Raw genomic sequence first — 14,250 nt, 5'->3', positions numbered from 1 at the left:
AGACACTATTCACGTCTATACATACGTGACACCCCCACAATTGTTCCCAGAAGTAGTAACCAAAGCTCCCAGGAGACCACGTCTCGCTCCCCGGAGCTATACAGTTCACCCCCGGGAGCTGTAAGTTCTCTGTGAACTATGATCCTTATTCCTGGAAGTAATCAATAGCGTGCCTGGGAACTATGCCATGGATCCTGGAGTCGAATATGATCCTAGGGATGTGAGGGTCTCACAACATAAATGTGGGATCTGTAATCGGTAATCAATATTAGGAATACAAATCGAAATGCGGGCAACAGAAAGAAGAGGCAGTTAACCGGGCAAAGATATCGTGTAAAGATGCCGTTTGAAGAGGAATGATGTTGATGAACGATAAATCGAAACGGTTACGGTTGACTCAACGACGATGTCCACGACACATATTAGTAAAATAAACGAAACATCATCGACTAGCCGATGAATGGAGAAAACATGACGGTCAACGGGCAAACAAACTTGCAGCCGGTGATTAACCAACTAATTGGTTGTCTCGGAAATCTGAGTACAGGCCGGTCGGAAATCATAATAACGGAATCATTCACTCATTTCTTTGTTAAACACAGTGAAAGAAGTAGAGTGTTTATTGAATATTATTGGCCAGACAACAGTCTCCACTCTAAATCACGCGCATTTCCTAATACCTAGACACCCCCCAGTCTACTGCAAGAATTTATTTCACCCTGCTACCCAATTAAGATGTCCTCTTGGCATGCCCACTTTCTTGCCATATTCCCAAGGCCTCCGATCCAAGTCTCCTGATCCAAGTCCCCTTCCGGTCCTAGTACCTTGCTTACTGTACAGTATTATTTTGTGAGAATAAAATAAAATAAAAAAAGGCTATAAAGGCCAACCTCAGACTAGCTACGCTGTGTGCAGTTGACCGAATTTTCCAAAGCAGACATTCATTGTTTACGGTTGGCCCTCAAAACCAGACCAAGACTTGATGCGTTCTTCGGACGCCATTAATTGCTTTGAAAGAACCAAGCTCCTTCCCTTTTGTGCTAGGCGTTAAAATGGGCGTGGCAATAAATTTGTTAGGCACATTTTACGTTCATCACCTACTGGAGTGACCGTTTCAGAGTTTTGCTGGTCATCAACTCGAATACCCGCAGTTTCTGGACCGCGGATTCCTCGATCGTCCCTGGTCGTGGTTTTCAACGCAAATTCGTTGCCTGCTGTGAACTCACCACCTGCCGGGGCCCGTTTCAGGTATTCGTTGACCATGAACTCTAAAGACCACGGTTTCTAGAGCATCACTCCTTTTCAACGCGAAATCCCATAAACATGAAGAGGGCCGTTATTTTTGTACCCTTTGTAGCCTTAAGAATCCCTGAGAGCCACTTAGTCTATACCTGCGACTATTTAGTGACCTGTTTCCTTCAGTCTTTTCCAACAGTAACGCGTCTCTTCATATGGCTTCCGCATCTCCCACCCAGTCCAATCGATCTAAATCGGTCAGAAAGTCCAAGCGCCAAAAACAAGGCCGTCGAAAATCAAGCCTTATGAAAAAAGCGGCCGAATACAGCAAGATGTGCGATGCTGATGTCTGTGTGGGCATACGTCTTCGGGAAACCGGCCAAGTATTTATATTATCAGCAGATGCTTCGGGATTTTGGGCTTTCCTTGGCTCGCAACTAGTATGTCTCCAACTATGTCTCTGATGAAAAGTCGACTGACCTATCAAGAACTCCTACTATCCAGCCCCAAGACTAGTAACCGAGCAGGATCTGGAGCTAGTTGATAAAGATACACCGGAGCAACGTACATGAAGTCATGGCGGCACTTCCATCAGACTAGAAACTTTGTAATTAATTCAGCGACTTAAAACTACCATTTATGGCTTTTTTTTCTAATAGCTCAAGTTACTGAGCGTAAAGCATGGTAAGTTGTGGTTCCGACGTGGATTGATTCTCAATACGCAAGAGTTCTCTATACATAGTAGGTTCTGAAGTCGGTCACAGCTACTTATCGGCCCGAGGAATTAAGGGAACCAAGATAGCCTATGTGGTCGGTTTATCGCGCGTGTACAATTCACTGTCGTAGAGACAAGGCGATTTCTATATGTACTAATAAGCCCGTATATGCATTGATGGGAAGCTCTCGTGAGGTTTGCAGAAAAACTTTACCTTGTGAGCTTCAGTAACTTTGCATGGATTCTATTAAGTTAATTATTATGGAGAACTCTTATTGGCCAACATAGTACGAGAAGAAGGCTTGGATTGGGGGCCTGGGAAATATGGCATAAAAGTGGACATGTCACGGACTTGTCTAAGAGGAAAACTAACTTGGGTAGCAGGGTGAAATAAATTCTTGCAGTAGACTTTGGGGGGTGTCTGGGTATTAGGAAATGTGCGTGATTTAGAGTGGAGACTGTTGTCTGGCCAATAATATTCAATAAACACCCTACTTCTTTCACTGTGCTTAGCAAGGACATGAGTGAACGATTTCGTTTATTTCGACCAGGCTGTACTCAGATTTCTGAGACAACTGACTAGTTGGTTTAATCACCTGCTGCAAGTTTGCTTGCCCGTTGACTTCATGTTTTCTCCATTCATCGGCTAGTCGATGATGTTCCATTTTATTCTACTGATATGTCGTGGAAATCGTCGTTGAGTCAACTCACCAAGTAACCGTTTCATTTTACCGTTCATCAACATCATTCCTCTTCAAATGGTGTCTTTACACGATATTTTTGCCCAGTTAATCACCTCTTCTTTCTATTGCCCACACTTATTACACGCATTTCAATTTGTATTCCTATTGATTACCTATTCCGGAGTCCGCGTTTTAAATCGCGAGACCCCTCACGTTCCTAGGATCATATTCGAACCCAGGATCCATGGCATGGTACCTAGGAACGCTATTGATTGCTCCCAGGAGTAGGAATCATAGTTCCCTGAGACCTCCAGCTCCCGGGGGTGAACTGTATAGCTCTAGGGAACGAGGGGTGGTATCCTAGGAGCTTGGATTCCTACTTCTAGGAACAATCTATAGCGTGCCTAGGAGCATAGAACTAGGACCAGATATCATCTATAACTGATCCAGACCTCACTGAATTTTAGATCAAAAAGGCGAGCCAAACGCCACCGCTGTATGAGGCGCAGGAATATATGTATTTAGTTTTGAGTCTTGTCTAGAAATATAAGTCCGACTTATGACCTTTGTACGAACATGAGCTATGTAGTTGCAGGAGAGACGTCTCAGGACAATTTACTACCCGAGAGGCATCTCTTAATTCAGCATATGTAACGTAGAAAGAATTTTATGTGTTTCACTATAAGAAGGCGATCACGACAATACTATCCCAAGAATCATCATAACTTGAAAAGAAGGTATTAAGAGCCTTGTTTTAAGAGCGGAATCCTCTTGTGACGATCCTCTTGAGAGCAATACGTTCACGTGAGATATCACCGAAGAGCACAAGCCTTACAAGAGGCTATACGTCATAGTTCCACCAAGTATTCTAATCAAAGGAGCCTCCACGTTATAATAATCCATATATCATATTCGGTCCTCCGTAAGGTCTAGCCTACGAAATTCGTCTTCCCTGCCTATTACCATTGCTTATAGACTGGCCGTACAATGGCCCAGTCATACAAGAGTTTGTATTTATTCCGCCAAGATAATATAGCTACTCCAAGGTGGGGAAAGGAGTAGCGATGAACCAATCAAATAAGTTCGGCCAGATTATCTCTAAACCACATGTTTCCTGAGTCACAAAATTTCACAGCCCTCGCGAATTATTGTTGTAGTCTTTTTTGAGCTCTGTTTCATCGCTACCGCGGAGGCGGATCTCCCCACCTATTTAGATATCTTCTAGGACATTCGAAGGTAATTTACAATAACCGATTAGACAGGAAAGCCTGACACGTTCATCCGAGAAACTCTAGCAACGGGAAAGGAAAATATCGTTGGAGATTATTCTTGGCAGCTTTGGGGTAGCTAAACATGGTCGCAAGGGCAGCATGGGTTGTGGACCAGAATCTCAGATATCGGGATAGGAGGGACTTACCAGAGAGTAGGGACACACCAGAGAGTAGAAACACACCAGAGAGTAGAAACACACCAGAGAGTAGAAACACACCAGAGAGTAGAAACACACCAGAGAGTAGAAACACACCAGAGAGTAGGGACACACTGGATGGTAAGGCCTTACTGCGGGCATTGGTATGATGGGATTCTCTGGTACTCCTTTCTCCACCTTGGAGTACGCCCTTGCAAAACGTTGATATCATCCTCAATACGTGCCAGGCCAATGGCATAAACGGTGTGAGGTTGCAACAGAGCCAAGCTAATTCCAGCTTCAATTTCCTGCCCAGCCCATCTCCAAACTCAATGGAACACCAGCGTACGTTGTGTATTGAGCCAGGGCAATGACGTCGCTCAACCTTACAGGTGGTGATCAGTGGGGCTAGGTGGAGAGTCGGGATTGCCAATAAAATAAACCATGTGCCCTCAAGAATGCAAATTAAAGTAGACGCGACTGAGCGGTCCACCATGACCGTACAATGACTGCTCTGGTGGAAAGCACATCACCGCAAAGGCAGGCCCACTCGACATGTCAAAAGATGAGGCATACGACCTGTTGTACGTAAGATACATGCATATCGCCTAATTGAGCATTAGTGAACGGTAGTCAACGGCGGAACAAGATAGTCAACGCATCAAGGAAATTTTGAGGCATATAATAAGACGCTAGTTAGCTCAAATTTTTGGGGCTTGACGGATTGTGGGAAAGCTGAGATGGGCTGATCTGCCAGATGCGACATATCTCTGTTCAAAATACGCTTTAGACCGCACTTTTTTTGATCATAAAATCAATATAATTACTCTAAGGAGCGATTGGCAGCGAGCTGGGGAATCACGCATGAGGTACCGTTTAAAAACGAAACTGGAGGAGCAGCAATGGATCAGAGGGCCAATGTGTGATTGGTTCCTGACTACTCCTTGCTCCACCTTGGAGAAGCTCCAGTCCACTCAGACCACTCAGTCTTCCCAGACCACTCAGTCCTCCTAGATGACTCGGTCTTCCTAGCCTGCAAGGAGTCTAAGAGAACCCACATCTTGAATCCTTACTTAGCGCTTCCTTATCTCCGGCTAACACCGAACGACTCTAATATTATTGCCTCCATAATTTTTACTTCGATTAATGTCACGATTTGTACTGTATCCGTCCAATTGGAGGTGTAAATGACTCTGTATTTCATTACCCCTATTTTCCACTATTTATGGGTCCATTCTCGTTACTAAGCTATGCCGTCGGATCATCTGTAGACCCGGTTTCATGCAGTATTCGTACGATAATTGTGACAATTAATTTTAGCCTCATCAATAATTATGAAAAGGCTAATATTGTATCTTTGTAAATTTAAAGCTCGCCAATATTATTGCCACCATAATTTTACCCTAGACTAATTTTAGCCTCATGAATAATTTATGATAGGGCTAATATTGTATCCTGGTAAATTTAAAGCTCGCCAATTTTAAAGATATCTAAGACTACGGTGCCAAAATGGTAGAACAGCCGTCAAATATTTGATTGAATTTCTGAGTTTTCAAGACGTTGTGGATCAATACCTATGGCACGATGGTTAGGTCAACCTCAACACGTCTAGATTCGGGCGCAATATAACACCGAAATGGTCGTGGCATCAAGATGTTCACCCACGAACTGAAATAGTATAGTAGTTTTTGTCTAGTTTTTCGCTATGCTTTTGGCTCAAAAAACCGTGGTCTACTACATGCTCAAAAACCGCCATTGCACTTTTTTGCTTTTGCGCTTTTGCGCTTTTCGCGCTTTCATAACGTTTGACGTTCTTTAAAAGCTACTCCCTAGCCAACGAGTCTTTGACTATAAGAGCACCCACTTCCTTATTTCTTAACTCTACTTCCCAGCAAGTCTGATTTTAGAGTCCCGAGGCATTTTTAAGGCTACAAACTAGCAGATGGCGACTACAGGCCCTCGTTCAAATGGCTCTTCTTCGAAAAGAAAATCAATGCGTCAAAAACAAGGTCGTCGCAAATCCAACTTGATAAAAAAGGCACGCGAATATAGTAGGTTGTGTGAAGCAGATGTCTGCGTAGGGATTCGCCTTCGGGAAACGGGCCAAGTGTTTATCCTATCGGCGGATGTCTCGGGATTTTGGGGATTTCTTGGGTCACAACTAGTATGCAGGCAGAAACGAGTCACGTGACATAGGCTAACTTTTCTAGGCCTCCTATTATCCGACCCCATTTTTAATTACAGATCAAGACCTGGAGAAGGCTGAAGAAGGCATTATGAGGAAACCAAGCGAGGCAAATATTCTAGCTTGAATATTGCAATGAAGGGGCTGCATAGGGGTCATCTAGATCGATTTTATATATTCGAATGTGAAATTTTTTGCTATAATTTGGTAAAAAACATTGAATGGCATAAGAATAAATTAGAATTGGCTCAAGAATAAAACAGGTGAATATTACCTTACAAGAGGCTATACGTCATAGTTCCACCAAGTATTCTAATCAAAGGAGCCTCCACGTTATAATAACCCATATATCATATTCGGCCCTCCGTAAGGTCTAGCCTACGGAATTCATCTTCCCTGCCTATTACCATTGCTTATAGACTGGCCGTACAATGGCGCAGTCATACAGAGTTTGTATTTCTTCCGCCAAGATAATATAGCTACTCCAAGGTGGAGAAAGGAGTGGCAATAGACCAATAATATTGGACATGCGCTTTGACTAGCAGTCACGGTTCACAGAGCCGTGGCCCAGGTTCCCAAATAGCTCACGGGCAGTGGAATGTAGGCCAGCTAGGCTCTGTATCCATTAACTGGCGACCAGGTCGCCTTGCTGCTTCATACAAGATGGTTCGAAATCAGTTTCACCAGCTACCCCGAGAGATTCTTTCTCGAATGCTTTTTCAAAATACGCTAAACCTATTACTGTACACCTGTAAATAACAGGATAAAATAGCATCCGTATTGATGCTTGTATGGCGGTCGCCTTGAGATACTAAAGATGCGATCAGGCAATCAAACATGTTTGACCTTTACTCAGCTTCATTCGTTCCTGCTGAACTCTCCTCGCTCGTTCTTGCCTTCTATTGCAGCATCATCTCGTTCTTTCTGATTTCGTTGTGCTCTCTCAATTCTCTTTTTTTGAGATTCCTCGTTTTGCTGACTGAGCCTCGCCTGGCGAGCCGCTTTTCGCGTCTGAGAAATCTCGAGATCTTCCATCATTCTCCCAATGTTCTCTAGTCTCCTTTCCATTGCAGCATTTTGTAGTTCGAACATATGTCGAACATTCGTCGTCTTTGCTTCTGCTAACAAAATACTTGAGCTAGAATAATCGCTCTGCTGCTTAGGTGGTTGATACGGAGCTACTTCTGGGATATTGGGGGCCCTGATATCCCAGAATGTGTTGAGAAACTGTTCTAACTTGTAAGCACATAGGATTAGCCATCTCGATGATACGTAGAGAATAGCTTTTAGCATACCTGTCTACCAAAAGCTTTTTCAAACTCTGTTCCCCCCATACGTTTCAATATTGCTAGTACATTCTGTGCACTCTTCGCATATTTGCCCATAGTTGCCGCTTTCACCGCAACCCGGTGCACAGCACAATGTCGGATTTGCCGAATCCCATGTAAATTAGAGCAAAATGATTCACGTTCTTTTTCTGATATGCCACAAGCCTGGAAAGTTACTTTGTGATGGAAACAAAAGTATTCGGTGACCTTTTCGGAAAGCTGACTTAGTTCTGCCGCCTCGGGGGAAGACCAGTGGCATTCATCGACCAAGCCCGGAGCTACCGTGCAGCAAAACTGATACAAGAAGAACTCTAGCTGAGTTTGCCATCGACAAAGAAGTTTGTGTCTTCCTTGAAAGCTGTGCAGAATTAGGTGCTTGCAATTTCACCGGTGGAATTCAACAGTCTTGCCTATCAGCCATTGTAATTGCATCATCCGAACCTGGGTCCGTGTGGCTGGTCAACACCATCTTGTTTGCAGGGTTGAGATTTCCAATCTTTCTGTAGAGGAAAAAGAGTGAAAGAACTTTTACCTGCAAATGGTTCCATTAGGAAAAGGTTAGTTACAAGCCGAAAAATCGTTGGACGCCACTCCAATCAATGACGTGGAAGACTTCAGGAGCGAGCTCTGGGGCCAACGTCATGGTAGTATTTACGGTACATAAAACCTAGTCTGATATAATATTTGTTTTCTATACGATTCGACGATTAAAACCAAAGCTAAGACATAGATAGACTAGCGTGTTTGCCAACTTTGCGGTAGCTAAGCATGTGGACTGTCTCAAAGGCCAGCATGGGTGTTGGACCAGAAACTCAGATCTCGGGACAGTAGGAACTTACCTGGGAGTAGGAACACACTGGAGAGTAGGAACACACTGGAGAGTAGGGACACACTGGAGAGTAGGGACACACTGAGGAGTAGGGACACACTGAGGAGTAGGGACGTACTGACGGGTAGGGCCTTACTGACGGGTAGGTCCTTACTGGGGAGTAGGGACACACTGGGGAGTAGGGACACAGTGAGGAGTAGGGACATACTGAGGAGTAGGGACATACTGGCGGGTAGGGCGTTACTGACGGGTAGGGCGTTACTGGGGAGTAGGGACACACTGGGGAGTAGGGACATACTGGCGGGTGGGGCCTTACTGGACGGTAAGGCCTTACTGCGGGCATTGGTATGATTGGATTATCTGGTACTCCTTTCCCCACCTTGGAGTACGCCCTTGCAAAACGTGATATCATCCTCAATACATGTCACGCCAATGGCATAAACGGTGTGAGATTGTTGGCACAGCGTGAAATGATAGTCAATCTCTGACTAAAGAATTTTGATTTGGGACTGCTCTGCGGCCAAGTTGTTGATGATGATAGGATCGGTGGCTGGAGAAAATATTTATCCGAAATCCTATAGGCCTGAGGAATCTGGCAAAAATAAAAATCGCCCTGCCAACTCAAAGAGTTGCTATGGGATTAGAAAATGCACGTGATACGTTGTAGGATTCAGTGGTGGAGAATTCCGTGCTGTATGGCCAGCCAATAATGTTTATTAAACACCCTTCATTTTTTTGATGGGCTACTTGTTCAATCCGAGCAAATCGATTCTCACCAGGTGCCATTCAGTTCTATCACCGCACATGTTCAAGTCGTCAGTCAACATTGACATGTGCGTGAACTGCGAACCATCTATTACACTTGAATCAATAACCAAAATTAATTGACCGTATCCAATTGTCAATGTGTCTAACATATACCCACCGATTCGTTTTTCTAATATCGCTCATTAAGCTGTCTGTCGTGACATTTTCAATGAGGTTTGGATCGATGTGCTTCACGGTCATCATGCAGTATGTTTGTTGAGGAGTGCTTTCGCCCTCATACAGGTCCTGGAGCTACGCGTCCCGTGATAGACTCTCGTTGAGCCTCTTGAAAATGATGTTGCGATGATGCTTGGTATTGATCCGTCCCTTCAGAGTTGATTGGAATTGTGCACAGCTTTTCCTGGGCAACGAACAATCTAGCCAAATCTGTTCAGGGGGCAACATGATGTGTGATTGGTCCTCTCTCACTCCTTTCTCCACCTTGGAGTAGCATAACATGAACCCCAGGCAGTTTCAATCGAAAGTCCCTGAATATTTTCAGAATGCAGGGAACTAGGAACTTTCTGATTACACAGACATCGATGCACACCATTATGGATGAAGCTGTCCGAATGTTGACAGCATATGGGCTGGCAATATCCACTTCTGGACCAATGCAAAACCATCAACTCAACTTGCAGTTGGTGATCACCGGCTAATTCCTGATCCAGTCTCCTTGACTGAAGATACTGTATGTATGGACTCGACTTGCATGATGTTCGAGATTATCGATTTGGTCAAATATAGTACCTCTTCCTCTAGTGAAAACCCAAACCCTTGATGATAGATACATGTGTCCTTATTTTCTTTTCCTAAAAGCCTAGGGATGTAGGATTATTTCTTATTGACCATTTTATTGGAAACTACCGCGCAGATCAATTGTCATCTTGTCTTTGACCCACTCAGCAGCTTCCGTTACAGCCATATCGGGGTCATCCTTGAAATCTAGGAGGTAACTTTGGATTTCAGCTGCTGTGAACTGGTCATCTGGGACCAGCTCTGCAAACTTGATAGACAGGTCCCGAATTGACCGGTTTGACATGGCTCTAGCCGGACGATCCAGCTTCTTGGCTGGAAGGCTCGAAGTGAACCCAGCAGGACCCCCACCGATGAAAGGGTTATAGACGAGTGAAAAGATACTTTTGACACTGGTTTTATCCGCATATCCAAAGTAGTACTTCTTATCCACTCGGCCAGGGCGAGTCAAAGCAGCGTCAAGTTTGTTTGGGTGATTGGTTGTCATGATGAGAATCCGACCCTCCTGTGCTCCGACACCATCAAGACAATTCAAAAGGGCCGATAGTGAGACGCCACTATGAACGGCATTCCGGTCCTCGGAGAAGCCCATCACTTGGTCGCTTTCGCTGACTTCGCGGATAGGTTGAACTATCCCTGCGTTATCGACATCCTCGAGGAGTATTATGCAGCGGCTTGGCAGCTCCTGGAAAAGTTTAGACAGACTGTCTTCGTCGACTTTGGAACTATTCAGGCTGATGGTATAGATATCCAAACAAAGAAGCCCAGCAATCACAAAACACATGCTGGACTTCCCCGTTCCGGGGGGACCGTGAAACAAATAACCACGGCGATATGGTATTCCGCATGACGTATACCAGGCTTTTGTCTTTGGACTGAGGAAGCTTTCAATATCAGCAAGGATCTCGCTTTTGGTATCTGGAGCGAGAGCTAAGGTTGAAAGCGGACGTGGAGGCTTTGAGGAGCTCAAGGCCCAACGGAGCATATTTTGCAACTTCAGGCCGCGATAAATTGCTACTCGATTGCCCTTGCGTTTGAGATATGCCTCCTGCGCTTCTTCCAGTAACTCCATCAAGATTTGCTTTCCCCAAGCATAAATGGTGATTGTCTCAGCGTCCGTAAGCCAAGTATTGCTGAGACTCGGGCGAGGATTGCGATAGAGGCCAATTAAATGGCCTCGATAACGGAAGACATGAAGCTGACTTTGCCCGGGGGTGCAGCTAATAGGCTGGAATCCACCCTTCTTTCTCTGGCTCTGCCAGAACAATTTCTTGTCTTTCTCGAACCTCCGCTGCTCCTCAGCAGGGTCTTCGTCCTGACTTTCTTCATCTGTGTCGTCTTCTTTCCATGGTGGGGTGAAATTGGACTTTGTCACAGCAATAGTCCGTCGACACTTCTTCAATTGGACATTTTCCGCTGCCCATTTGATAAGAGGGTCATGGAGCGAGCTCTCGAACTTGATATCGATAGATGCGGCAAAATACAAAATTAGTTGCTGCAAGCTGTGATGAAGCTGAGGAACTGCGAATTTGAAAAAGGCGGAGAGCAAAGAGAATAAAAGAATGTAACTAGAGCAAGTTGACACATCAGCAGGAGAATATAGAGACAGAATTCGAGTGAAGATAGATAAGCCGGGGTTCAATAACTCGAGTGCCGATGGCAGCATCTCCGACAGGGTTTCGCTTGAATGGGCGGCCATTACTTTCAGAGACGCCGGAAGAAATAATATGGTGTCAATAAAATGAGGGCAGGTCAGTGTCTTTATATTAGTTTGCTAGCTATGTACTTCCCCGACTGGAAATAACATCTGATTGATCTGTCAGTTCTAAATAGGTCCTATTGCATCCTCACTTGCTTTGGACGATTTTTTCGGTGTGCCAAGCTACCAGCTATAGACAGTGGAAGAGCCATCGATAATTATCTACGTATGACCCTAGGCGCCTCTTTTTTTATACCATACATTTTGAAGCTGAGCGATTGATTTTCCGCTACATCTCGCTTCCAAGTGTACCTATATCGAACACTACCCATGTATAATGAGAGGGTAAGTGACAACTTTCTTTGCCTATCAGATAGTACATTACATTACATGAGGAGACTTGGCTACTAAAGCGATCGGAAATAACAGAGCCAGAAGGGGACTGAATGGAAGTCCAGTACCCTAACTAGTATTCTGCACCATCTTCAGGGGCAATCTTCTTTCCACCGTGTGATTGAGGAGTGGAGAAATCAGTGTATTCCGTTCTCATAATCTTGCCTTTAACAAATCGAATGTTTGGAGGGATGCGAGGGAGCATAATGATTTGGCTATCCATGTTGTCGTCTGATTGCATAGAGTCCGTCTGTGATATGTCTGCTGAAAGGTTGCAGAGTGAGAAGACAATATCAAAAGTTTCGCACTTTTTAGGAAAGGCTCACCATGATAGTCTTCAATTGAACTGATTTTTGACGCTTCTGCTTTCTCCGTCGGCTTTGGACTGTAAACTGGTGGAGGCCTTCTGAGGCTAGATGCAGGTTTGGTACTTTCGGGCTCATATACCGCAGGTTCATTCAGTGTATAGGGGCTGGCAGAATTTGGGATCGTTCGCTCTAGATTCTCGTCTATCTTTCGCTCTATTGTCGGTTCCCAAAATACCTGCAGGCAGTTTGGTAGAAGCAATCGAAGCGAGACAGAAGACAAACAGACCATTTGTCAAAGGGATTCAAATTGTGTAGACGAGTATGTGGTAAAAGCATCAATAGAGAGGTTTCAAACTTATGCAAGGGTTTCTTTGTTCGAATCAGGAGGTTATATAAGGGCCTATTTCTACTCCCAAGATGGCCTTCGATCGCACATTGTTATTGAAGCAAAGATCCAGTCATGGTGAGTACCCGCCCCTCTCGCTGGTAACGATGAGATACTAACAACAGAAGCCCGCCCCGATTCCCGTCCAAATCCTGTATGGGCCGGCAAAAACTGCTTTGAAGGCAATGCTCTCCTTGAGAATTGCATCTCCGTCACTCTTGGAATTGAGGCACTCGGAAAACCTTAGCGAAGATGCTAGAAAGTTGCTAGCTGGCTGCAACACCTTGAGAAGCAGAAGATCCCGGGAAATCTGTCTCGAAAGCACTTCTCTCGAAAATGACGTATGCGCCTACGTGGGAGATGTATTACCCGGTCTCAGTTATGGTACTATTCTAATGCTTGCGCTGATGACTTGGCATTTTAATGCTTCACCTTCTGAAGCATCACATGGCTTGATTATTTTCTTGAGCCGGCCTTATAATAGCGAAGTGAAGAGAATACTCCAGGAACAATATCGGCGCATGATGTGTGAAACGGGCTCTCCAAACTTCGACTTTTTGCTTGTCCTGAATTGAGCTCCATCTGGTGATCAGTGCAAGTGAAAAATGAAATGAATTATATCTGATTTGCTTAACAGTAACCGAGCTTTCTGAGGCGGTTACAAATATCTTCGAGACGTTCCTCATACCAGTCCCTTAAGATGTTGTGGATCTCATATCCGAGAACTTTTGCAAGATTGCACCTTTTTGCATATTCCTGCCGGTATTTGGAATGCAGGTGCTGGTAACAAAGAGCTTTCTTTGAGTCGAGATCTACTGCCGGTTGTTGCAAGATAATCGGATCATCGCTGCTCAGAGGAACGAATTTCGTAATCCCATACTTCCCCAAGACCCGTGAAATACCGGTCTCAAGTACCGCCAGATCCACTAGGGATGCTTCCTTTGTGAATTCATGGTTATCCTGGGTTTTATGATGAGTGCCAAGCTCTTGAAGAGCAATGGCATCAAAGACTACATCATTGAGACCCTTTGTTTTGATGTCTTCCATAAGTTGAAGTCCATTGGGAGAAAACCAAATCCGCACGGTCTTGTTTGGTTAGCACTCGGTGCCACTTCAAAATGGAGGAAAGGACAACCTACGTGCAATCTTATTAGTGGTGAGTCTTTGACAGAAACTCCAGAGCCTAAACCAGCAGAAAGGGTAGGCTGTTCTTTCGACATCACAGACATTGTGCCTTTCGCGGATTTATGCGTACAGCCTCGACTGGGATTTAGGCCCCGAAATAACAGTCTTGCGCGAGCTGCCTGGGAAGGAATCGAGGAGCAATATGCAGCTCAAAAACGCGCATCGAACTCTGCGTAGTTCAAGCAATCATACCTTCGTCGCTGAGAGATCTCAAATGAAAGTCAGATGAGCTAGAGGAATAGCCGTCTCTTCGTAGTATGATCATCAAGAAGAGTGAAGTTATTGTCATTAGTCTTATCTCCCTCGATTTTAGTATGCCATCAATTGCAGAGT

At 44.7% G+C, this 14,250-nt stretch overlaps 7 protein-coding genes across 7 annotated transcripts; 2 read left to right on the top strand and 5 right to left on the bottom strand.

The window, feature by feature from the left end:
• Positions 1 to 1,451: 1,451 nt before the first annotated feature.
• On the top strand, positions 1,452 to 1,808 carry N7506_005795 (uncharacterized protein; the record flags this gene model as incomplete). Its single annotated transcript, XM_056955088.1, has 2 exons — positions 1,452 to 1,676; positions 1,725 to 1,808. 2 exons carry the CDS (start codon positions 1,452 to 1,454, stop codon positions 1,806 to 1,808), a joined length of 309 nt encoding a protein of 102 aa, XP_056812065.1.
• A 4,176-nt stretch (positions 1,809 to 5,984) lies between these two features.
• On the top strand, positions 5,985 to 6,354 carry N7506_005794 (uncharacterized protein; the record flags this gene model as incomplete). The annotated part of the gene is made up of 2 exons (XM_056955087.1): positions 5,985 to 6,206; positions 6,253 to 6,354. The coding sequence occupies 2 exons, from the start codon at positions 5,985 to 5,987 to the stop codon at positions 6,352 to 6,354; spliced, it is 324 nt and encodes a 107-aa protein (XP_056812064.1).
• Positions 6,355 to 7,085: 731 nt separating this feature from the next.
• N7506_005793 (uncharacterized protein) lies at positions 7,086 to 7,612 on the bottom strand (the record flags this gene model as incomplete). Its single annotated transcript, XM_056955086.1, has 2 exons — positions 7,086 to 7,454; positions 7,523 to 7,612. The coding sequence occupies 2 exons, from the start codon at positions 7,610 to 7,612 to the stop codon at positions 7,086 to 7,088; spliced, it is 459 nt and encodes a 152-aa protein (XP_056812063.1).
• Positions 7,613 to 7,952: 340 nt separating this feature from the next.
• Positions 7,953 to 8,198, bottom strand: N7506_005792 (uncharacterized protein; the record flags this gene model as incomplete). Its single annotated transcript, XM_056955085.1, has 2 exons — positions 7,953 to 8,055; positions 8,122 to 8,198. The coding sequence occupies 2 exons, from the start codon at positions 8,196 to 8,198 to the stop codon at positions 7,953 to 7,955; spliced, it is 180 nt and encodes a 59-aa protein (XP_056812062.1).
• A 137-nt stretch (positions 8,199 to 8,335) lies between these two features.
• On the bottom strand, positions 8,336 to 8,680 carry N7506_005791 (uncharacterized protein; the record flags this gene model as incomplete). The annotated part of the gene is made up of 2 exons (XM_056955084.1): positions 8,336 to 8,373; positions 8,395 to 8,680. The coding sequence occupies 2 exons, from the start codon at positions 8,678 to 8,680 to the stop codon at positions 8,336 to 8,338; spliced, it is 324 nt and encodes a 107-aa protein (XP_056812061.1).
• Positions 8,681 to 10,044: 1,364 nt separating this feature from the next.
• On the bottom strand, positions 10,045 to 11,613 carry N7506_005790 (BCS1 and AAA domain-containing protein; the record flags this gene model as incomplete). Its single annotated transcript, XM_056955083.1, has 1 exon — positions 10,045 to 11,613. The coding sequence occupies one exon, from the start codon at positions 11,611 to 11,613 to the stop codon at positions 10,045 to 10,047; it is 1,569 nt and encodes a 522-aa protein (XP_056812060.1).
• A 499-nt stretch (positions 11,614 to 12,112) lies between these two features.
• On the bottom strand, positions 12,113 to 12,636 carry N7506_005789 (uncharacterized protein; the record flags this gene model as incomplete). The annotated part of the gene is made up of 2 exons (XM_056955082.1): positions 12,113 to 12,300; positions 12,366 to 12,636. The coding sequence occupies 2 exons, from the start codon at positions 12,634 to 12,636 to the stop codon at positions 12,113 to 12,115; spliced, it is 459 nt and encodes a 152-aa protein (XP_056812059.1).
• Positions 12,637 to 14,250: the final 1,614 nt, after the last annotated feature.

Source organism: Penicillium brevicompactum (genome assembly GCF_028827555.1).
Source record: "Penicillium brevicompactum strain IBT 35665 chromosome Unknown utg000004l_segment0_segment0, whole genome shotgun sequence".
Taxonomy (NCBI): Eukaryota; Fungi; Ascomycota; class Eurotiomycetes; order Eurotiales; family Aspergillaceae; genus Penicillium; species Penicillium brevicompactum.
This window is presented reverse-complemented; position numbering and strand designations above follow the sequence as displayed.